The sequence below is a fragment of the Pseudoliparis swirei genome, chromosome 4, assembly GCF_029220125.1.
Source record: "Pseudoliparis swirei isolate HS2019 ecotype Mariana Trench chromosome 4, NWPU_hadal_v1, whole genome shotgun sequence".
Lineage (NCBI taxonomy): Eukaryota > Metazoa > Chordata > Actinopteri > Perciformes > Liparidae > Pseudoliparis > Pseudoliparis swirei.
In genome coordinates, this window is record NC_079391.1 from 3,196,757 (window position 1) to 3,219,568 (window position 22,812).

The window sequence follows — 22,812 nt, forward strand, 5'->3', positions numbered from 1 at the left end:
ATTTTTTATTACAAAAACAACATCTGTCGAACTATCAATTCAACCGATTTTCGATGACTTCAGCAGACGCCAAATTCACCAATTTGTCATTGTTCTCTCCGTGTCTCATTGATAACACAACAATGTGGTTTGGCATCATCTTCCCCCCCCTACCCTTTTCTAATAATGACCATTTCACTGCGACAGTGTGGTTCAAATCTCTCTAAGCGGGGTCCTGCTCCCTGACCCCCAGACTTCAGGAACCAAACCGACGTCCAGGACCTGCGTGTTGATCCCCCAGCATGCAGCAGGTGACACCGGGGCGGGTGGCCTCCTGCTCGATGAGCCCATTTGCCCGTCTGCAGTAGGTCCTTGATTGAAATGAGGCCGTGAACCGCAGCCTCTCCCCGTCTGTGTCAACATCCAGCCCCGTGTTGATGCTCACAGGCTGACGCTGCTATTCGTGTGCACCGGTGTGTGAAGAGCCTGCTGATGCTGTGTTTGCTGAACGGGCATCGGGGGCGAGCCGCCCCGCTCTCCACACACACACACACACGCACTGAATGGGGCCAATTAAGATTTCCAGTGGTTGTAATGGTCAGCCGCAGCTGTGACGAGCACCTGGGACTCGAGGCTGTCGTCCCCAGGTTGCAAACGATTCTAACGTTAAATTGAGATGAACAGATGTGTCTGTGCCGCAAAGCCTCAAAACAACTTTTATGGACGGCGAGGGGGCGTCGCCGGATGAGGCGCTTCAAGCTGAAGCCTCGAGTCACGCTGTCAGAAAAGATGCGGAGGCGTAGCGGCTCTGTGCGTACGGGCCACCTGGAGGACGCCACCGCGCACGCTCAGTCACGGATGCATCTGCAGTGCAGCCGACACGTTGCACACCCTCTGTGGACTAAACGTCCTTCACGTGGACCCGAGCCGCCCATTCAGTCACATTTCTGCTTTCCAGGCGTCATCTTTCTAATGAGACTCCTCCGAGCTGGATGCTGGTTTGCAATGCGTGTGTACTTGTGTGAGTCTGCTGTATCTAGTCAGGACCCCCAGACTGCAGTCAGTTTTTTAGAATGAGAAACATTTATTTTCTACGTGCGTTTGACACACAAAGAATTTGACTTGGCGGCTGTTTTGTACATTAGACCGACAAACAAAACAACAAAAATCAAAAACAATCAACATTCAACGTATCAGATAAAATAGATATGTTCATGAGGGTCAGTGGGGGACCCGGGCTCTGTTCATGAGGGTCAGTGGGGGACTCGGGCTCTGTTTATGAGGGTCAGTGGGGAACCCGGGCTCTGTTTATGAGGGTAAGTGGGGGAACGGGGCTCTGTTCATGAGGGTCAGTGGGGGACCCGGGCTCTGTTCATGAGGGTCAGTGGGGACCCGGGCTCTGTTCATGAGGGTCAGTGGGGACCCGGGCTCTGTTCATGAGGGTCAGTGGGGACCCGGGCTCTGTTCATGAGGGTCAGTGGGGACCGGGCTCTGTTCATGAGGGTCAGTGGGGGCCCGCGCTCTGTTCATGAGGGTGAGTGGGGACCCGGCTCTGTTCATGAGGGTCAGTGGGGGAACGGGCTCTGTTCATGAGGGTCAATGAGGGACCCGGGCTCTGTTCATGAGGGTCAGTGGGGGACCCGGCTCTGTTCATGAGGGTCAGTGGGGACCCGGGCTCTGTTCATGAGGGTCAGTGGGGACCCGGGCTCTGTTCATGAGGGTCAGTGGGGGACCCGGGCTCTGTTCATGAGGGTCAGTGGGGACCGGGCTCTGTTCATGAGGGTCAGTGGGGGGACCCGGGCTCTGTTCATGAGGGTCAGTGGGGACCCGGCTCTGTTCATGAGGGTCAGTGGGGACCCGGGCTCTGTTCATGAGGGTCAGTGGGGCCCCGGGCTCTGTTCATGAGGGTCAGTGGGGACCCGGGCTCTGTTCATGAGGGTCAGTGGGGACCGGGCTCTGTTCATGAGGGTCAGTGGGGACCGGGCTCTTCATGAGGGTCAGTGGGGCCCCGGGCTCTGTTCATGAGGGTCAGTGGGGACCGGGCTCTGTTCATGAGGGTCAGTGGGGACCCGGGCTCTGTTCATGAGGGTCAGTGGGGACCCGGGCTCTGTTCATGAGGGTCAGTGGGGACCCGGGCTCTGTTCATGAGGGTCAGTGGGGACCCGGGCTCTGTTCATGAGGGTCAGTGGGGACCCGGCTCTGTTCATGAGGGTCAGTGGGGACCCGGGCTCTGTTCATGAGGGTCAGTGGGGACCCGGGCTCTGTTCATGAGGGTCAGTGGGGACCCGGGCTCTGTTCATGAGGGTCAGTGGGGACCCGGGCTCTGTTCATGAGGGTCAGTGGGGACCCGGGCTCTGTTCATGAGGGTCAGTGGGGCCCCGGGCTCTGTTCATGAGGGTCAGTGGGGACCGGGCTCTGTTCATGAGGGTCAGTGGGGACCCGGGCTCTGTTCATGAGGGTCAGTGGGGGACCCGGGCTCTGTTCATGAGGGTCAGTGGGGGACCCGGCTCTGTTCATGAGGGTCAGTGGGGGAACGGGGCTCTGTTCATGAGGGTGAGTGGGGGACCCGGGCTCTGTTCATGAGGGTCAGTGGGGGACCCGGCTCTGTTCATGAGGGTCAGTGGGGGACCCGGGCTCTGTTTATGAGGGTCAGTGGGGGACCCGGGTTCTGTTCATGAGGGTCAGTGGGGGAACGGGGTTCTGTTTATGAGGGTCAGTGGGGGACCCGGGCTCTGTTCATGAGCCCGTCTGTGTGGCGTGGGGTCTTGGTCCTTGATATAACGGCATTGTGTCAGTATTGGATGAACAGGATTTTCACTTTATTAGTCGAGTCACCGACGTACTGATTATTGGTTGCTACCGTTATTTCTCCCGGTTCAAGGTCGGCGTCTGCATCATCAGATTCATAATAGTGTTCTTGTGCTCGGCTCAAGAGTCCACGGCGTGAACGTGTCCCCGTGCTCACGGTGTGCCCCGAGTGTAGGAGCACAATACTGTGCATGCCAAGAAGCATGCACAGTATTTGGCAATACATTCGACGCCATTTTGGGGCTGATTGCCTGTTGCGACACTGCAATTTGATTGGCTGTTTGCCATGAACTGTGTCATTGGCTCTGAAGTGGGCTTTTTTTCCTTCCTTTTTGTTGTTGTTGATGGTCTCAATAAGCACACATTTGAAAGCCTCTGTTTTGTAGAAAAACCTGAGATTAAACAACGTCTTGGAGTCGTATCTCTATTATCTCTATTATCTCTTTTACAATCGTCTCGTTTCACTATGACTTGTTTACGAGCTACAAAACCAGCTTTGCTGGACTTTGGTGGACCAGTCTGCATATGAGGGGCGGGACTTAGTTAGTGAAGGGTCAATTATATTTAATGTAAAATACAAAATGATTACAGATAGCATTTTTTCTTTCTATATCACCCCACCCTAACGGTCAAGGATAAGTAAGTAAAGTTTATTTATTTTTGCACTAATCACAGGCAAAGTGTCTCAAAGTGCAGTTACAGTAGTCAATTGAAACCATTTGGCAATAACAGGCCAAAACATATCAACAGTTAATTAAAAGAGCAAATAGTACAATTCAAATATGTTGGAGTAAAAAACACAATCAAAAAAATAAGATGAATAAATAAAAAAGCAGGCCATAGAATTTGTAAGTTTACTAAATTACTGCTAGAACGTCACAAATGAGAGAAAGCTTGATTGTTTGCTTTGAATTGATAATTTTTGTTCTAATTTGTGCATTTTCTTAAGGGGATTCTAACTTTGGGATTTTTTATCAAGAACACAGAATAAGGAAGACGCTAATCAGAGAAAATGGGTACAAATAATCCCCAGAGGCAACCGATAAACTGGTTTTGGATATTTTTCGGGGCAACGGCAGAAAAATCCCCCCTTCAAGCCGTAAAGAGGATGTTTTCCAACCTGGTGTCGGTCACGCTGTCTGGTACCGAATGGGAAACACTCAAACTCAAATGTAAAGCTCACATGGGTCACGTTCTTGTGCATGCAAGAAACCCGGTTCCTGCAAGAATCTAGGTTCCTACAAGAAATCTGGTTCCTGCAAGAATCCCGGTTCCTGTAAGAATCTCGGTTCCTATAAGAAACGTGGTTTCTACGAGAAACCCGGTTCCTACGAGAAAACAGGTTCCTGCATGAATCCTGGTTCCTGTGAGACCATAAATTGGTACAAGAACCCAGAGAATATTGAAATGCCACCTGGTTCCTCTAAATCCAGAGTAACCTGCAGCTAACCTGCAGTTGCTTTGAATGACAATTGAGAAAAAATATATTGTCATATTTTAAGTGAATTGATGCTGCAGATAATAGAAAAAAACTGAGAATGAAAATGAAAAGTATTAAAATGTTGTGATGACATTACATCAGCACATCGTGCATGGCCTCTGAAGGTCTGGCTGTCGGGGCACAAAGGGCTGCCTTGCTCAAGAGAAAAGAAACTGCAATGGAAGTGGAGCCTGATGGAGCCCGATCCCCCCCCCCCCCCTCCCGTGACGCCGAGCAGGTGTCTTCTCCCTGCCTGCATCGCGAATGTAGATTTATAATCCGACTGGGCCTCGCCAGGTCGGTCCACCCCGGCCCTCGTTTCCCCCCCGAGCCGCGTCGAGATTTTCAAAGCGGCGACTTCAGATATCTGGCCGGATCACGTGTGCGACGCTCTATTGCTTCCCCCTGAGGTTTATATAACTGTGAGCCAACCAGACTGGAGAGGCGACGCCATAATCAGCCCTGTGACTTGACACCGTGCGTCAGCCCTCGCCCCACATGCGCCACACACACACACCACTGGGGAAACCTGCTGCTTCTATGGCCACATGGTGATAGGCCGTGTCATTCACACACCAACATGAATCTATACAGAACTCTCTCTCTCTCTCTCTCCCTCTCTTTCCCTCTCTTCCCCCCCCCCAGCATCCGGCCCCGTCTGTTTGGAGGCCTGCCAGATGAGGGCGGGGGATAGCTGACGGGGTCAGAGGTAAAGAGGAAGTCAGGCGATCTGTTTGCTGCAGGCGGAAAGGGAGGGGCTGGGGGGGGGGAGGAGGAGAGAGTTGCACTTGGATTGAGTGTGTCAGCAGCATGTGGGAACGTTGCCAGTAGGTCTGAATTTAAAGTATGCTCTTTTTATTCTGCTTTTCTATCCCTCTTCTGTCTCGTGGGGATTAAATGGCTCCGCACGTTGTTCTGGGGGAGCTGATCGGGCAAATGTGGATTCTTTTCTTTTATGTTCTTGTCGTTCGTGGCCAAAATGCAAGGCTTTTGTTGTTGTTGTTGTTGTTGTTGCCGTGACCAGAGACGACCTCCCGTTAACCTGTGACGACAGCGAGAGGCGGAGAGAGACGACACCGCCGTGTCTCTGGGAATAAAACGAGCGAGGCGGCGTGGAAACCACCGGCGTTCAACCTCCAGTGCAATGTGCAACGGAGGCAATTAGAAAAGGCACGAAGGGGGAATGACCGCGTTGCCCTTGTGCGTGCGACTCGCACGCCGGTTGTTGTCTCGTGAGGAAACATCGGTGCACGATGTGAAGCCGGAATGAAGCCGTCGCTCCAGTGGAGACGGCTGGAGTTGGCGGCCTGCCATAAGTTTGCCGTTCCGCCTGAAACGTGGTTATTTTTTTCACGCAATTTGACTTCCAGGACCGAAAGTCGCGCTGTCCGCCTCGACGTCGGCTCACTGGTTACTGATTTGTGAGTTGAGCAAACAGGTTTGTGTCAGGAAGTGATTCGCCCGTTGCCATGACGCGCCTCGAGTCGCAGGCCCAGTCTTTTTGTTTATCTTTTACGTCTGAAAGAAGGTCGTACTCGCCGAGCCGCCGGTCGAGCTACGGGCTCTCACGAGGGTCAATTTTAAATAAAGTCAAATGATTGGAGAGGCTCACATGGTGAAAGACGGCTTGTTGTTGTTGTTGATGGAGTTTCTTGAATGGCCTTTTTTAGTTTGTTTCATTAAAAGTTTCTATTCATCTTTCTTGATTCATGGCACTAAATTTACTGGTAAACAGAGTTTTTAATCATGATGAATAAATACAGCGTCAGATGTGTGACATGTGACATGTGACATGTGAGGGTATTCATCGGTTACTGAGAGGTCGCTCGACTCGGCATCCAGAGTCTTCCTGCTACCTCATGCAACGTTTCATTGAGCGAGCACGTCTGGGAGGATTTCTGTTTTTGTTTTTGTAAAATCAATTTCATATAGTTATGTTACATAGTGCCCTCAGTGATGGAGTACTTGTATTGGGTTTCCTTACTAATGTCTTTAACTAAGTTGAATTAAGGTGTGTGTATATATATGTGTTTGTGTGTGTGTGTGTATATATATATACAGGACTGTCTCAGAAAATTAGAATATTGTGATAAAGTTCTTTATTTTCTGTAATGCAATTAAAAAAACAAAAATGTCATGCATTCTGGATTCATTACAAATCAACTGAAATATTGCAAGCCTTTTATTCTTTTAATATTGCTGATTATGGCTTACAGCTTAAGAAAACTCTAAAATCCTATCTCATAAAATTTGAATATTTCCTCAGACCAAGTTAAAAAAAAAATTTATAACAGCAAAACAAAATCAAACATTTGAAAATGTGTTTCCAGGTGTTTTGAGTTAATTAGACGATTCAAGTGATTTGTTTAATACCCTACTAGTATACTTTTTCATGATATTCTAATATTTAGAGATAGGATATTTGAGTTTTCTTAAGCTGTAAGCCATAATCAGCAATATTAAAAGAATAAAAGGCTTGCAATATTTCAGTTGATTTGTAATGAATCCAGAATGCATGACATTTGTTTTTTTAATTGCATTACAGAAAATAAAGAACTTCATCACAATATTCTAATTTTCTGAGACAGTCCTGTATATATATATATGTGTGTGTGTATATATATATATAAAATGTGTTATTCTTTTATAAAATTCTGCTCCTGTAAATGGAGTAGTGGGAATCCTGTTCACTAGATTTGACCTTTGACCTTTGATCTGCCCTCTACTAGTCCTGTGGAGATTCACTTCATGCACAGTGACTGTGTGTGTGTGTGTGTGTGTGTGTCTCGCATCGTGTGTGTGTGTCTCATCGTGTGTGTCGCATTGTGTGTGTGTGCTGCTTTCCCATCCATGTTATTGGTTGTTTAGATAGACGACAGTCGATTAGTTTATATTTCTGAATGAGCCGACCCCGTGTGTAGTTCATGTGTCATTTTATATTAGGCAGTAGTCTACATATTAAAGTTTTTTCTTTAACAAAAAACAAACAGAAAACATAAATCAGACAATCTTATTCAATTTTACTCTTATTTATTTGTGGTTATTTATTATTATTACATTTTTTAAACAAATATTAACAATTATAAATTATTTCTTTGTTTTTTCAAAAATTCAAAATTCAATTCATTGATTTGTTTGTGTGTACCTACCTAGTACAGGCAATTTAGATATCGATAAGAACAAAAACAAAATGCTATTAAATCATAATTATTAGAGGAACTTATGGGGGCATTTTTTTCCTCCTCTCCTCATATCAGGGACAAAATTATATTTCTTCGGGTCAGTTTTGCCCTGGTGTATTTCCGACACTGGTGCATAGGATGATGACGCGGGCGTATTAATTATTGAACGGTTGCCGTCTGCAGTAGATTCAGAAGATTGAGGATGCGATGCGTTGAGAAGAGTGAAGATCACCACCTCTAATGGGATCGCTACACACGGGTTACATAATTGCAATCATCTTTTATTTAACGCAAAAAGAGACTTGCATTTTATTGTGGTGACCTAGGTTTGAACAGGAAGGGATGCACAATGGCGCGGCTGGCATGTACAAGTCTTTGTGAGGGTGTCCCCCGGGTGGCCGATGCCCCAGTGGGAGTCACAGCCGTGGGAGTCTTTGGGCCTGATGACGCGATCGGGCTTCAGCTATACTCTATATTCTGAAGAACATGAGCGTCACCAAGAAACCGAACCGGGACACAAAACGGTGCTCAAGCTGATATTTATATTCATTTTTTGCTTTTTAAACTTCCTCTTTGTATGTTTTTTTGGCGGATAAAAACATTCTGGTATTTTCTCACTCGACCGCTTGGGACATGACCACCGAGAGGTGATGGCAGACGTGAACTCCTCAACCTTCTCCTTACATTCCCCCCCTAGTGTTCACTTCTGGCGCTGCAGCCGGCTGCACCTGAAACAACTTCACATGGATCCGTCTGCGCCCATAAACGTTTCTATTGGCTACAGAGGCATGTCTGTCGGCGCTGAACTAGACTTAAATAAGGGAGTCAATTAGTGGACCGCTTCATAACGAGCTAATAGGTTGTTAAAGCTCCTCGGATCGGATTTGATTGGTAGTGGTGAGACGTCGCTGGAGTGCTTGGTTAATTGGATCCAGTGCACTAACTGCTTTATTTGCACAGAATTAACTTTGTTTAAAGATTGTGTAAATGTGTGTGTGTGGGGAATGAACTAGGGAAGTAAACGGGGGGTTCTTTTGCATCACATCTAGCTTTTTCGAGCTACAAAATGCTGCCTCAGGATGGTGACTCAAAGATTACATTACATTACATTACATGTCATTTAGCAGACGCTTTTATCCAAAGCGACTTACAATAAGTGCATTTCAACCTAGAGTACAAACTAAGAACAACAAGAATACAGGAAGTAACATTTGTGCTAATCTGAGTTTTAATCCAGATATAGTCGGAAAAGGTGTGTTTTCAGTCTCCCACGGAAGATGTAGAGACTTTCTGCAGTCCTGATGTCAGTGGGGAGCCGCTCCACCACTGAGGAGCCAGGACAGCAAACAGTCTGGATTTCGAGGGGGTATTGGCTGTTGCCGAGCGGAGCGAAACGTGCGGGGTGGTGTGACCATATGGCCCGATCCGCTCAGGAGCACGGCAGCCCAGAGAGACCAGTGTTTTGAAGCGGATGCGAGCAGCCACCGTAACCAGTGGAGAGAGCGGAGGAGCGGAGTGGTGTGGGAATTTCGGGAGGCTGAAGACCAGTCGAGCTGCTGCATTCTGGATGAGCTGGACCAGCCAGGAGGGAGTTGCAGTAGTCGAGGCGTGAAATGACCAGAGCCTGGATCAGAACCTGCGCCTTCTGAGTAAGAAGAGGACGATTCTCCTGATGTTGTGCAGCATGTACCTACAGGAACGCCGTCGCGTCGCGCGCTGTTGGCCAGGGAGAGTTGACTGTCGAGTGTCACCCCGAGGTTCCTGGCAGTCCCACAGAGCTGTTGAAGGTGATAGTCAGGTCGGGAGCCTTTCCTGGAAGGAATAGTAGCTCAGTCTTGTCAGGGTTGATCTTCAGGTGGTGAGCAGACATCCACTGAGAGATGTCAGTCAGACAGGCAGAGATTCGTGCCGCCACCCGTGTTTCGGACGGTGGAAACGAGAAGATCAGTTGGGTGTCATCAGCATAGCTATGGTAGGAGAAGCCATGCGAACGAATGACAGAGCCGAGAGAATTTGTGTACAGAGAGAAGAGGAGGGGACCCAGGACGGAGCCTTGAGGAACCCCAGTAGTGAGAGGACAAGGATCAGACACAGATCCTCTCCAAGTTACCCGGTAAGGAAGAGAAAAGAGCGAGTGCAGTGCCTGAGATCCCCAGGTCCTGAAGAGAAGAGATCAGGTGTCAAATGCTGCAGAAAGGTCGAGAAGGATAAGGACAGAGGCTGCTCTAGCAGTGTGAAGCTGCTCAGAGACAGCAAGGAGGGCCGTCTGTTGAGTGGCCGGCCTTGAATCCAGACTGGTGAGGGTCAAGAAGGTTGTTACTGTGGAGATAGGAGGACACTTGGCTCAAGATAGCTCGCTCCAGAGTTTTGGAGAGAAAAGGAAGAAGAGAGACCGGTCTGTAGTTGCTGACGGGTTTCTTCAGGAGAGGGTTGACTCGCCTCCTTCAGAGAGTTAGGAAACAGCCAGTTGAGAGGGAGCTGTTAATAAGATGGGTGAGGAAGGTCAGAAGGTCAGGAGCAATAGCCTGGAGAATGGGAGACGGACGGGGTCAAGGGCGAGGTGGTCGGTCGGCGGAGGTCACCAAGCTAAGAACTTGATTGGGAGACAAGGGGTGAAAGAGGAAAGAGAGGGGATGAAGAAGTTAGTGTTGGTGAGGTGATAGAAGATGGATTTGTAAAGGAGGAGCGATCTTGTTTGTAAAGTAGTCGACAAAGTGGCTCGGCAAAAGGGTGGAAGGAGGAGGGGGACAGGGGGATCAAGGAGGTTGGAAAAGATAGAGAAGAGTTTTTGGGGTTAGAGAAGGAAGACTGAATTTTGGTCAGGTAGAATGAGCTTTTGGCTGCAGAGATAGAGGAAGAGAAGGAGGAGAGGAGATTGATAGAAGAGCCCGCTTGATTCGATTTGGCCATTTTCTTTCCGCCGCAGGGTGGCTCTCGGGCGACCGAGTCCGACAACCACGGAGCCGGAGAGGATTTCCAACCGGTCGTGTCTTAAGGACAAAGAGAATCAAGAGATGAAGACAGGGAAGAGAGGAGAGTGTCTGGCAGAGTTAGGATGCATGAGTGAGAAGCAGTCAGTTGAGGGGAGAGCAGATAGGACAGAGGAGGCAAGAGAGGAGGGACAGAGGGTGCGAATGTTGCGGTACAGGTGCAGAGTCTGTAGATATGGGTGGGTTGTCAGTACCAGAGAGCGAGAGAGAGTAAGAGATGAAGAAGTGGTCAGAGACATGGAGAGGAGTCACAGTGAGGTTAGAGGTAGAGCAGTTTCTTGTGAAATGTAGTCAAGGTGGTTGCCGGCTTTGTGAGTAGGAGGAGGGACTGAGTGAGAGGTTAAAGGAAGACAATAAGAGTAAGAGATCACATGACTTCTCTGTCTGGATGTTAAAGTCACCCAGAAGGATGAGCGGGGGCCGTGTTCGGGTTCGATAGGAGGACGAGAAATCTCCCAAAGAACCAGGGGACGAGAACAACAATGTGAAGTTGAACCGGATGAGTAACGGTCACCGCATGAAACTCAAAAGTCAGTGGGATAAAGAAGGGACAGAAACACCATGTGGGTGAGATGAGTTCCACCCGACCAGAGGGTCTGGGTGTGTGGCTAAAGGAGAAGGCAGAGGAGAGAGCAGCCGGGTAGACGTGTTGTGTGATCCAGGTCTCAGTGAGAGCCAGGAAGTCAAGCGACTGCTCCACAGCAAAGCCAGAGATGAAGTCGGCCTTGCGGTTGGCTGACTGACAGTTCCAGAGGCCTCCTGTGACCAGGTGCTGGGTGTGAGTAGAACGGGTAGGAAGGATAACAGAGGAGGGGTTCCGGTACATGAATGAGCGAGTCCTATAGTAACTACGAGTAGAGATACGCACATAATTAGAAGAAAAATAAAAATACACTGTATTTAAGGTGGTAGTATATACACAGTATTCATGCTTGAGTGATGAACCTTGTGATGCATCACCAGGCCTTGCATGCAGTTGATTGGACGATCCTTTACTCTACCATTTGGGGGGGTTCCTGCGGGGTCTTTAAGTTGTGAAGATGTTGAGGTGGACTCAAAAGTCTACAAGAGATCAAAAGATCCTGATCCTGTTTGAGCTTCACGTGTGTTTACTATAAATACCTCAGACGGTGTTGTATCCTCCGGGGTTGTTGCAGTCGCTCACTTCTTCTTTTTGACTGTGGGGCTTATTGCGTAACCCTGAGGAGGCAGCGGCGTATCAAACTGTATGTGTTTAGGTTGACGAGTCCTTTAAGATGTCACTATTATGTAACCGTCGGGTGCCAAATTAGTAAAGAGTTAAAAAGGGGATGACTTATTTTTTCATAGCCGGTTCAAGGTTTTTTATTTGCCTTTTATGCCTCGACCAACAGTCCAGACACATTGGAATTGTTTTGCAGGGCAAACACACTATAATAATTAGAAGAAAAATAAAAATACACTGTATTTAAGGTGGTAGTATATACACAGTATTAGGTATAGTTTAAAAAAAACAGGTTATCAACTTAAAAAAGGAGAGGGCAGAGGTTAATAAATAAATAGGCTCGTGCTGAGCGCTGTTCATAGCTTGTGAAAAGAAAGAGGAGAGAAAGAGGGGATGTTGCACATTTTGAGAGGTGGAGGAAAGTTATTAGTAACTATTCATACACTCTGTCATACTCATTGAATGTGCTTATTTAATTGTGTAGATTCCTTCTGGTCACATGACGTCTATTCTCCTGTCCATCCTGGAGAGGGATCCTCCTCTGTTTCTCTCCTGAAGAGTTCTTCACTTTTTTACCCACTGAAAGGATTTTTTCTATTTCTTTTAGGGAGTTTTTCCTGATCCGATGTGAGGTCAAAGGTCAGGGATGCCTTATGTGTACAGATTGTAAAGCCCTCTGAAGGCAAATTTGTGATATTGGGCTATTCAAAATAAACTGAATTGAATTATGTTTATACCTTTGAATCGTCATAGTGAATTTGGAATTTGTAAATGGAGCTACTCTAGTTTGCAATCAATAATATATCATTTAAATTGGTTTATTGTAGCCAAGAAAGTGAACGACAGCATCACTGGAGCGTCTCACGACAACACGCATCCTCAGGCAACTGAGAAAATAAACACCTCATTTTTTTTAACCATGATTCTGCAACTGAAGTTGTATGTTTTTCGAGTTTCTACATTTGTTGAACGTCTTTCTGGTCACAGTGGAGCAGATCAGTCGTGATGATGCTCCGTGACGACGTTCAGCAGCGTCCTGGAGGCCGCGCCGTCACGCCGGGCCCCCGAATAAAGGATCCTTCCCGCACGGCGCTGTCTTTTCATTGGTCGTGGAAGCGTTGCCGTGCACCGTGTCTCCTCTCGCTCCATCGCCGCCGCCAAACTGGCCCGCGAGCCTCATTAGCGTGGTCCCGACCCCTTTGCGCCGAGACGTAGCGGCGCCGTGGACGTGAGATCCGGCGATGACGGCGACGAAGCCGAGTAATGTGTTCCGAGGAAAGGTGGAAGCCGAGGCCATCGGGCGCCGTTTGTTTATCTCACCTTTTGGTATCCCGTGAAGGCGTCGGAGAGGGCAACGGTTTTTAATGGTCTGACATCCAACACCTGCACGAGCGTTCGCTAATTAACAGCTGATAGCAACACCTTTTTTTCTTCTTTCTTTTTCTGTAAAACTGTGTGAAAACAGATTCACTCGCTCAACCTTCAGGAGTCCAAATGGCTCCCAGAATGCATCATTCATGCACAATCTGACGGATAAGACGACATGCTAATCTGTTACTATCAGGGTTCGTTCGGTCATGGAAAACCTGGAAAAGTCATGGAATTTTAAAATGGTCATTTCCAGGCCTGGAAAAGTCATGGAAAAATCTTAAATCATAAAAGTTTTGGAAAAGTCATGGAAATGTGTTATGATCACGTGTTCATTTACACCGAGTTTGAAATAATTAATATGTTTTTTAAAGAAAGATGCTCAAAATATAAGCCGGCATATGCTCTCAATACACAAAATGTTCTAAATTTGTCATGTTTTTACCGAGATTTCAGTTTGGTCATGGACATTTGGTTTAAAGTCCTGGAAATCCATCAGTCAAAATGTGTAAGACCCCTGTACTATGAAACGCTGGTCGCCGTCCGATGGATGCGAGAGATCCAATCACAGCGCGTCACTATTGTGGTTGGCAAGGGCTGTTTTTATTTTAATTGTTGGTTTAATTGATCAACGAGCATTTATATCATGCTGAATGACGACATTGAGGTACATTGGCCGTGTATCAAAGTAAATCAGCACACATTGGCTTAACTTCCATGTGTGTGTGTGTGTGTGTGTATGGACTCTGACGTGCCAGTGGGTGCTGCTGGCCCTCTAGTCATCTTCACTTAATTGCTTATCTCGGAGCTCTCATTTCCCTAATGGGGATGCAGGTTAGCGGAGAGAGAGACTCCCACGGTGTCACGGGCAAGAAATGAGCGCGGCGGCGGCGCACTGAGACGGGCACTTTGACGAGGAAGTAATGGAGTGTTCAGACACCTGTGCCTCTGCAGCCACCTCACCTCTCTCTCTATACACACACACACACACACACTCTTTCCTCCCCTCCCTCATCTGTGCTAAACGAAGCCACGCCCCCCTCACACGGAGCTTTGCATATTAACCGCTTAGTGGCTGAGGAGCAGTGGCGTCGTGCCATGTGACCGTTGAAGTTACATGGCACTGTGTGTGTGTGTGTGTGGACTGTTATTTCTCTTTTTTGTCTCACTTTTGCTTTTCTTCTCTATTTTTTTTTTAACGCACGTACGCAGGCAAACATTTTTCAGTTGAGAAAAAAATATTTTGAAATCCTCGACGCGGACGCCGAGCCTGCCACCGCTCGCTCGTTTTAACCCATCATCCCGGGAGCCGCGGCGGGGGATTCGATGTTCATTTAATACGCCTTCCAAGTTTATTTTTAAATTTTTTTTCCAGTGGAAAGGCCTCCTCTGCTTCGTGAGGAGTGAGAGAGGTTGTGTAATTACGTAGGCAGTTGCACTCTTGCAGGACACAGTTGTGACTGTTTATTTGTTCTTCTTACTGGTGTTTGAGTTGACGCCCATTGCACCGTGTGTCCGTACTCTAATCCCAGTGCTGAGCACGGTGGGCGTTATCTGATTGGATGGGACGCCGTTGCTCGGCTTCCAGTGAGCACGTGGTCCGGTTTGAAGTCCAAACTCCAAGGCCCGGCACAGCGGCTGGGTTTGATGGCTGCGGCCGCCGTGCGGCGGTCGTCTCGGTCTCTAGAGGAGATGTAAAAATGTAAACCAGAGATGCAGTGAGAACTTGTTGTGTCATTGTTCTCCCCCCCCCCACACCTCTTTATTCACACATTGACTCACATGTACACATTTTAAATGAGGCTGTCTCCAGTTGGTCATAAAACTTTATTTAGGTTGCCGGTTCAATGTGCGATGTGAAGCCATATTGTGTGGAACACAACGCGAGCCCACGTGTTTCACACCGTCAATGAGAGGAGTTTACTGAGAGGGATCAGAGCACAACCACGAGGAGGAGGAGGCTCTATTGGAAGAAAAGAAAACTACGTTTCTACCTGGTGTGTGTGTGTGACGAGGTACTTGTTTGTGTGTGAGACAGAGTGTGGTGTGTGTGTGTGTGTGACGTATGTGTGTGAGACAAGGTGTATGTTTGTGTGTGACGAGGTATGTGTGTGGTACGTGTGTGTGTGAATGAAGAGGTATGTGTGTGTGTGACGAGGTACGTGTGTGTGACGAGGTATGTGTGTGTATGTGAGACAAGGTGTATGTATGTGTGTGATGAGGTATGTGTGTGTGTGAGTGACGAGGTGTGTGACGAGGTACGTGTGTGTGAGACAAGGTGTGTGTGTGTGTGACGAGGTATGTGTGTGTGTGACGAGCTGTATGTGTGTGTGACGAGGTACGTGTGTGTGTGAGACCAGGTGTATGTGTGACAAGATGTAGGTGTGTGTGACGAGGTACATAGATGTGTGTGTGACGAGGTGTGTGCCTGTGTGTGTGTGTGTATGCATGAGACAAGATACATGTGTGTGAGACCAGGTGTATGTGTGACAAGGTGTAGGCGTGTGTGTGACGAGGTGTGTGTGTGTGTGAGACAAGGTGTATGTCTGTGTGACGAAGTACATGTGTGTACGAGACACGGTGTGTGTGTATGTGTGTGCGAGACAAGGTGTGTGTGTAACAAGCTACGTGTGTGTTTAAGGTGTTGTGGCAGATTTGATGTCTCACTGTGTTTATTGTCTTTTTGAAGAGCCTCGTTAACATCACCTGTTGATTGATTGATGCATGTTGTCATAAGGGCCCCTTCCTAGCTCCGGGGGGTCCTCACCTGTCGATGCGTGCAGCTGCATGACGAATGAACAGGGTGTTGGCTGAGAAAAGTCGCCTGTTCAGCTTGATTTTTTCTTCTTTTTGCACAGTAAATAAAGATTTGAAAGCTGACGGCGTACCCGTCAGAAACGCCGGCCTGGAGCCCGTGTGCGCCGCACCTGGCTCCAGGCCGAGCCGTGCGCTCTTGCGTAATACCATGTGCCTGCCGTGTGCACATGGCCCCCTGCATCACGCTGTCAGGAGTCGCCTGAAAGCCGCGTTTATTTGGACGTCCCAGTTACTTATATGTATTCCCCCCCCCCCCCCGAGAGTCGTGGCAGGGTGACCAGGCCTTGACCTTTGACTTCTCCGGTGCTCGAACTCACCACTGGAGACGCAGTGCAGCGTCGACTGCGTGTTCATGTGGCGTTCATTTATTAATGGTTGTGTGTGTGCGGAGTTTATTAAGAATGCTTTAAAAAATATATTTTGGGGATTTGTTCATGTAAATAAATCTTGTCATTGGCAGTAACCTACAAGGGGAAACCCAAAAAAACAAACACTGTTGACAATCTGTGGTGTGGGTGAAATCCAGTACTTTGGGGGTTAAGTTGTTAATGTAATAACTGCTAGCACCATCTGCTGGCCTACTTCCTTACAAAGAGAGAGAGAGGAGGGGGGGGGTAGAGAGAGAGTGCGCGCGCGCGAGAAAGAGAGGGAGCTAAAAACGAGTCTGGGTGTTTTTTTTATTTTTTAAACGACATCTCTTAATATTCATTGCTGATGCATTTTTTTTTGCTGCTTTGTGCTTTTCATTTTTTCCGCCGCGCTGCCTTGACGGTCTCGAGCCCAGCGCGCGCGCTGCCTTGACGGTCTCGAGCCCACCGCACCGCACGCGCCCCCTCCCCAAGCCCGGGAAAAGAGAGGTGACAAGAGGGCGAAGAAGAGACGAAAACAAGCGGAAACAAAAGCCCTTTTTGGGGGAGTAAATTTAAAGAAAAAAGGAGTAACCTACCTTTTTTTAAATATCCCGACTGGTGAAGAAGAAGAGGCGTACAACAACAAAAAAGGAAGCGGAAAGAAGGAGCGATAAGAGGGGAGAGAGCAGGCGGAAAGAGGAATCAATGAGAGGGGAGGAGAGAAGGAGAGAGGAGCCAGGGGAAGGAGAAGGAGACACACGCGCACCAGACGGGGAGACTCGGGGCGAAGCGGAATGAGAGCTTCCTGGACCGCCACGCACCTCCTCCACCGCCCACAGCGCTGCTCCCTCACCCCGCTGTGAAGAGACGAGGGAGAGGGGAGAGAGAGAGAGAGAGAGAGAGGGGGAGCTCCCATGCGCTCCGCTTGAGCCCTGCCCGCTGGGGGAAGGAGGAGACGAAGCGGCTCCAGCAGCTCGCACTGCCCCGGAGGAGAAGAGCTGACCGGGAGGAAGAGGAGGAGGAGGAGGAGGGGAGGGGGGAGAGACTCAACAGCTCTAGGAAGAGCGAGAGAAAACGACTGTTGGAAGGGGGGGAAGAGTGTGTTTGTGTTTGACCGAGGAAGCGACGGAGAGAGTAAAAACCCGGCGAAAGGGCAAGGCTTTTGTTAGCCGGCTGGAGAGGGGGAGGAAAGAGGAAGAGAAAAACCCGACCATGTCTACGGTGAAGAGGCCAAGAGGAAGGGTAAGTGAGCTGCTCGGAGAGAGAGGAGGGACGAGAGGAGGAGGAGGGGGGAGAGAGGAGGAGGAGGAGGAGGAGGGCCCCGGCAGGAACTGAACAACCTCCTCTGCTACTGGCTCGTGCTGCACCGCCGCCATCTTGAACTCGTTGCTGCTTTTATTTGTCTCCCCCTCCTCTGTGTGTTATACCTCACCAGGGCTCCCTAGATCTACAGCTTTATGTTTATACCACACGTCTCCCACCCTGTGCGTGTGCGTGTATATATATGTGTGTGTGTGTGTGTGCGCGCGCGTGCATGAGTGTGCGTGCACTCCCATGAGTGGAACCTGTCACTCACTACATGTGGAAATGAAAGGAGGTGAGGGGAAAGCTGGCCCGAATGGAGCTTACTCTCCCTTTTTTTCTTCTTCTCCATTTAATTCATTGGCCGTAATGGTCCCCGCCGGGGGACGACGTGCTGCTCGAGAGATTGAAATCACTGCAGTGCTGGCAGGCTGTAATTTCAGTTATTTATAGATGTATTACACAGATGCAGTGCTCCCAGTTTTGCTGCATTTTATATTATCTCTCTATCTCTCTCTCTCTTTCTCCATCCCACAGTTTTCTTATATTTTCCTCCTGGCTGCTTCTTTCATGTGCCATTATGTTCTTCCGCTCTTGAGCTTTACTTTCAACCCCTCCCCCCCTTTCTTTCCTTTTTTTTTTTTTTTTAAACCACTAACTTGAATGAGAACATTCCAGCAGGATCCAGTAAATTTCTTCCTAATAGCCTCAGCAGCGTTGCACACGTGAACATCATAATGCAGCTCTTGTGTGTATGTATACGTGTGTGTGTGTGTGTGTGTGTTGCTCTCCCCTTCCAAATGAACTGCTAGTTATTCAACTCCCTCCCCCCACTTTGTTGGCGAGGTTCAAGCTAATTCTCTTTATTTAGCGAGCAGCAAGAAGAAAAAAAAGAAAAGAGCTACCCGGGCTGCGCCTGAGCTATGTAGACATGCGCACATTTTTACATTAGGTCATCCATTTATGGGTTTCCTCTCCGCTGGGCTCAAGGCCCACCACAAGGCTCTTTTGTCGGCACAACCGCAGTCACACCATCTCTTATTCACATGCGCCGGGCTGGATAACGTGCCGAGCCCTTTTACCTTTTTTTTATTTTTATTTTTTACTCGACGCAACTTAATTTGCATCGGGCTCTTGAGAGTTTTCATGTCACATTGTTCTCCTCCATCTGATATGAATGGGAGGAGGCACTGGCCCGTCTCGAGCTGCTAGGATTACAGAGGAGGCCGAGAGCTGGAGTGAGCATCATGTGGAGCGAGACCCCCCCCGATGAGATGGGGTCAGCAACGCTCTGCTGTCTGAGAGGTTCACACGGTGTCCAGGAGGTTGTGTTTATCAGAGTGATGGTTGCGTAACTGTAAAGGTGTGCTTGTGTTGCTGACCTATTAGCTGTGTGACTCTATAAGGGCCTCACGCATTCGTACATACACCTACCATAAATAGAAACCTCATTATTTACAGCTTTTTATTCTAATATTACTTGTATGTTTCAAAACATTGGAGCATATCTTCTTTTTTTTGATTGTGCTATATGAATATATACGACTTGACTGGCGTTTTCTCGATGTGGAGAAATGCATGGTCGAGGATTTATACCTGCACATGTCGGCGCCTGATTGCACAATTTGAGTTTAGTTTTCTCTGTGAGAGAAATTGGCTAAACCTTGCCTTTGTGCTACATCAGCTTCAGTCCACCAGCCCTGCTCCAAAGGTCAGGGGTCAACTTCATAGGTCTTTGTGCCACCTGTTCCTTCTCTTGCACCAGGGTTCCTGTAGACGACATCGTGCCTGTAATATTCGCCTCGATGCCGATCATAATTCTAAACTTTTTTTATTTCTCTTTTCCTCAGCCTCGAAAGAACGCTAATGGTCCCGGTAGCCAGGTCCGGGTCCTCAGCCCCCCAGTGAAGAGCAGCTCGTCGTCGTCCTCCTCTTCCTCGTCGTCTCCGTCCTCGTCGAGCTCCTCGTCGGAGACGAAGAGGACGCCGCGGAGGACGCAGCATCAGATGGAGGTGGCCACGCAGGACAAGCAGGAGAAGGCCAATCGGATAATATCGGAGGCTATCGCCAAGGCCCGGCAGCGCGGGGAAAAGAACATCCCGAGAGTTATGAGTCCGGAGAGTTTCCCCAGCTCGTCGTCGCAGTACAAGCACCGGAAACGAGAGCACAAGGGAAAGGGCAAGGCACGGACGAAAGGGAAGGGCTGTAGGAAGGCCTGTATTATACCCTCCTCCAAGCCCAATAAGAAGACAAAGATCGGGTACGTAGTCACAGCCGTCGACGCACCATCACTTGTTAAAACTAGAACGGGCACTCGGTAGAGCGCATACCTTCGCATATCACAAGATTGGGCATTGAATTATGAACATTTTGGCATTAGTTGCATGCCAATTGGATAGAAATTGACCGCGCTATGGTAAAAAGAAGATTTTGACCCTTTCATGACCTTGACCTTTGACTCGATCGATCCCAAAATCTAATCAAATGGTCCCCGGATAATAAGCAATCATCCCACCAAATTTCATGCGATTCGGTTTAATGCTTTTTGAGTTATGCGAATAACACGCATACAAATAAATAAATACACAGCGATCAAAACATAACCCTCCGCATTCTCGAATGCGAACGTAATAATCCTGTCGTTACAGACGAGAAGGTCCGACTCAAAGTATTGTAGAATGTCCTTAAAACACTTAATGAGCCTCAATGAGGTGACAAATCCAACAGCATTAATGTAAACGCCCTGACTGACTTGAGGGGGCTTTATGCACCTTTGTCGTAATCAAACATGTTATTTTTCTATATATTATGGTAAATCATAGAATGAACAAATGGGACACCAAATGCAGGTCTACAATTTACAAGTGATATTTATATCACTGTGAATAAAGGCTGATTCACTTCTCAACATCAAATAATCAATATAATTCAACGAGCACAAGTCTGCTTCTCCACTGAAGACTTTCCCTTCTGTGAGGACATCCAGGTCCCTTCAGATCCTCTTACCTAGCACTGAATGTTACAGAGTACTGGCAAGACCACATCGCCACGCTAACACGATGCTGTCAACTCGCTCCGATTTGGGGGAAAAATACTGAAGAAACCTGATTTTAAAAGCCGAAGGGGGACATTTCAGATTTTTGGTCACATAAGATGGGATGATATTGGTGTTTTTTTTATATCTATCTTCAGAGGCCAATGCTGCTGCTGTTAATTCATATCTGGAGAGTTGCTGAATCACTAGGCCATGAACTATTGATGGCACTATAAATCTGAACTATACTGTTAATACGCAATGAATCTCTTTAGTAGCGTCGGAGTCTTTTGGGGTTGAGCAGAGAATGAAATCTTCTTATTAGGAGGACACTCGTACGAAAACGACGCATACATTTCACTGTTTGGATTGATCCCTTTACACCTGCTCCCCGTCCTGTTATTCCCTATTCTTACGGATTCAAACCTGCTTGCGTCCCGTCAGATTCTTGCTGGTACGTTGTTTTTCCAGCGTGCGTTTTCTGCCTTTTTGAAATCTCAAAGTTCATCTGAATTTACTGCGCGCCGTAACAATAAACCGGTCGTGAGCACAGACACGAGAGGAGCAAACAAAGGCTGCCTTTACGTACGAGACGGTGCCGCGGAGCATTTCCAGCAAAGTGGCGTCTGATGTACAGACACCAGGATCTGCCTCCCATCCCCCTGTTTAACGGCCGTGAGCAGCGTGTTGCTGTAAGCCACACCCAACACGAGCGATTGGAATATCAGCTGGTGCAGATGTGAGGGGAGGCAGGATGCTGGAGGAGAAAGGGGGAATGTTTGGATACGGTAATGTCAGATTGTGCTGCCAGCCAGATATCAATGTCGACCAGTCAGTCGCGATTGATGGCGCCACGCTGGCAGCCATGTTGAGTCATAATCGGATGAGCTAGGCGGAGGGAGAAAAGCTGTCGCGGACGATGGATTTTGCCGTGTGTTTGTGATAATGAGAAACTAAGAAGATGGTGAGATGACGGAGGAGCATACAGATACAGTTCCGCCATCCACATCAACGCGCTCGGTTTTGATCGTAAAAAATAAAAAGCTTTGTTTGGTCGTGTAAATTAACTTTTGAGACAAAACACTGTTGGTTGCGTAACCTCTGCACACCCGAATCCTTGTTTCCCTATCTAACCACCTTGCTGTCATGGTGACGAAGCTCCTCTTTTAGTCAAATGCGACCCGAGACCCGGTCCTGAAGGGCAGATGACGACTGCATTTTGTCAGTCACATGCGTCGCCGATTACGGCTTCGTTTGTCGCGCGGTGACGAGCTGTCTAACCCATTTTTATTCAGTGTAACCGTACTTGGCCTACATGCGGGAAAAGCATCAGATTAGGGTGCGCATGCAACATAACCTGCTCAGGGAGCCAAATATCGTGTCTGGCTTCAAATAACATTCATTACGTCATGCGCTTCAGCCATTTTTTAAATGTCAAATTCCTATTCCTTCGACTCTCATCAGACGACTATGGAGGACTTAAAATGACTTAAGTATAAATAAATGCATGAATAAATAAATAAATGCTTAAATAAATGTATGAAAAAATAAATAAATACAGGAATAAATAAATAAATGCTTAAATAAATGTATAAGTAAATAAATACAAGAATAAATGTATAAATACAGAAATTAATAAATATAAGTTATAACTCAACAGGACATCATTAAATAAATGTATTTCTGTATTTATATCTCTATTTATGTGTCCACGCGTATTTCTTTTATTTATGTGTGACATTTACGTGTCCGTATATTCAAATGAGCTGGGGCGGAAATGTAGAAATATATTTATTTAATGATGTCTTGTTGATTTATAACTTATATTTATTCATTCCTTTATTTATTTATTCATACATTTATTTAAGCTTTTTTTTGTTTTATACATTTATTTAAGCATTTATTTATTTATTCCTATATTTATTCATGCATTTATTTATTTCTTTATACTTAAGTCATTTTGAGTCCTCCATAGATGACGGGCTACCTTTTTATAATCTTATCCTTTTATTGACGCATGACCTTGTATATGTGTGTGTTGGCTTTCTTTCTGAACATAAGTTTATAAACCAGTTCTAAGTTTCACTACACAGTCAAATTTCAGTTTTTTAATGCCATAATGCCATCTAAAGTGTGCATTTGAACATGTGAAACATTTGTTATTCACGCTGTACTTTCAGTGTGTTGATTGCGATATACTCACAGTTATAGACGCGCCTCCTCGAAACAATATATCAGGGGTTTGCATGTAGTAAAATTGGCTGGATCACTTTACAAGGCTTTTAAAGCTACCTCCAA

The 22,812-nt window shown here is 47.4% G+C and overlaps 1 protein-coding gene and 1 long non-coding RNA gene across 5 annotated transcripts in view; one reads left to right on the plus strand and one right to left on the minus strand.

Moving 5' to 3' along the window:
• chd9 (chromodomain helicase DNA binding protein 9) overlaps window positions 1–22,812 on the plus strand; it is an 88,738-nt gene that overhangs the window by 8,474 nt on the left and 57,452 nt on the right. For 2 of the 4 annotated variants that reach the window (XM_056411977.1, XM_056411978.1), the window contains exon 3: window positions 19,331–19,740. In XM_056411977.1, coding sequence (XP_056267952.1) covers window positions 19,331–19,740 — 410 coding nt within the window. Of the gene's footprint in view, window positions 1–4,975; window positions 5,112–17,307; window positions 17,421–19,330; window positions 19,741–22,812 lie in introns of those variants that run through there. The other 2 variants (XM_056411980.1, XM_056411979.1) reach the window with 2 other exon arrangements.
• LOC130192198 (uncharacterized) lies at window positions 11,773–17,148 on the minus strand. Its single transcript, XR_008831349.1, has 4 exons — window positions 16,775–17,148; window positions 15,718–15,794; window positions 14,794–14,974; window positions 11,773–14,694 (listed from the first exon to the last, which is right to left on the minus strand). It is a non-coding gene; the product is annotated as an uncharacterized LOC130192198 (long non-coding RNA).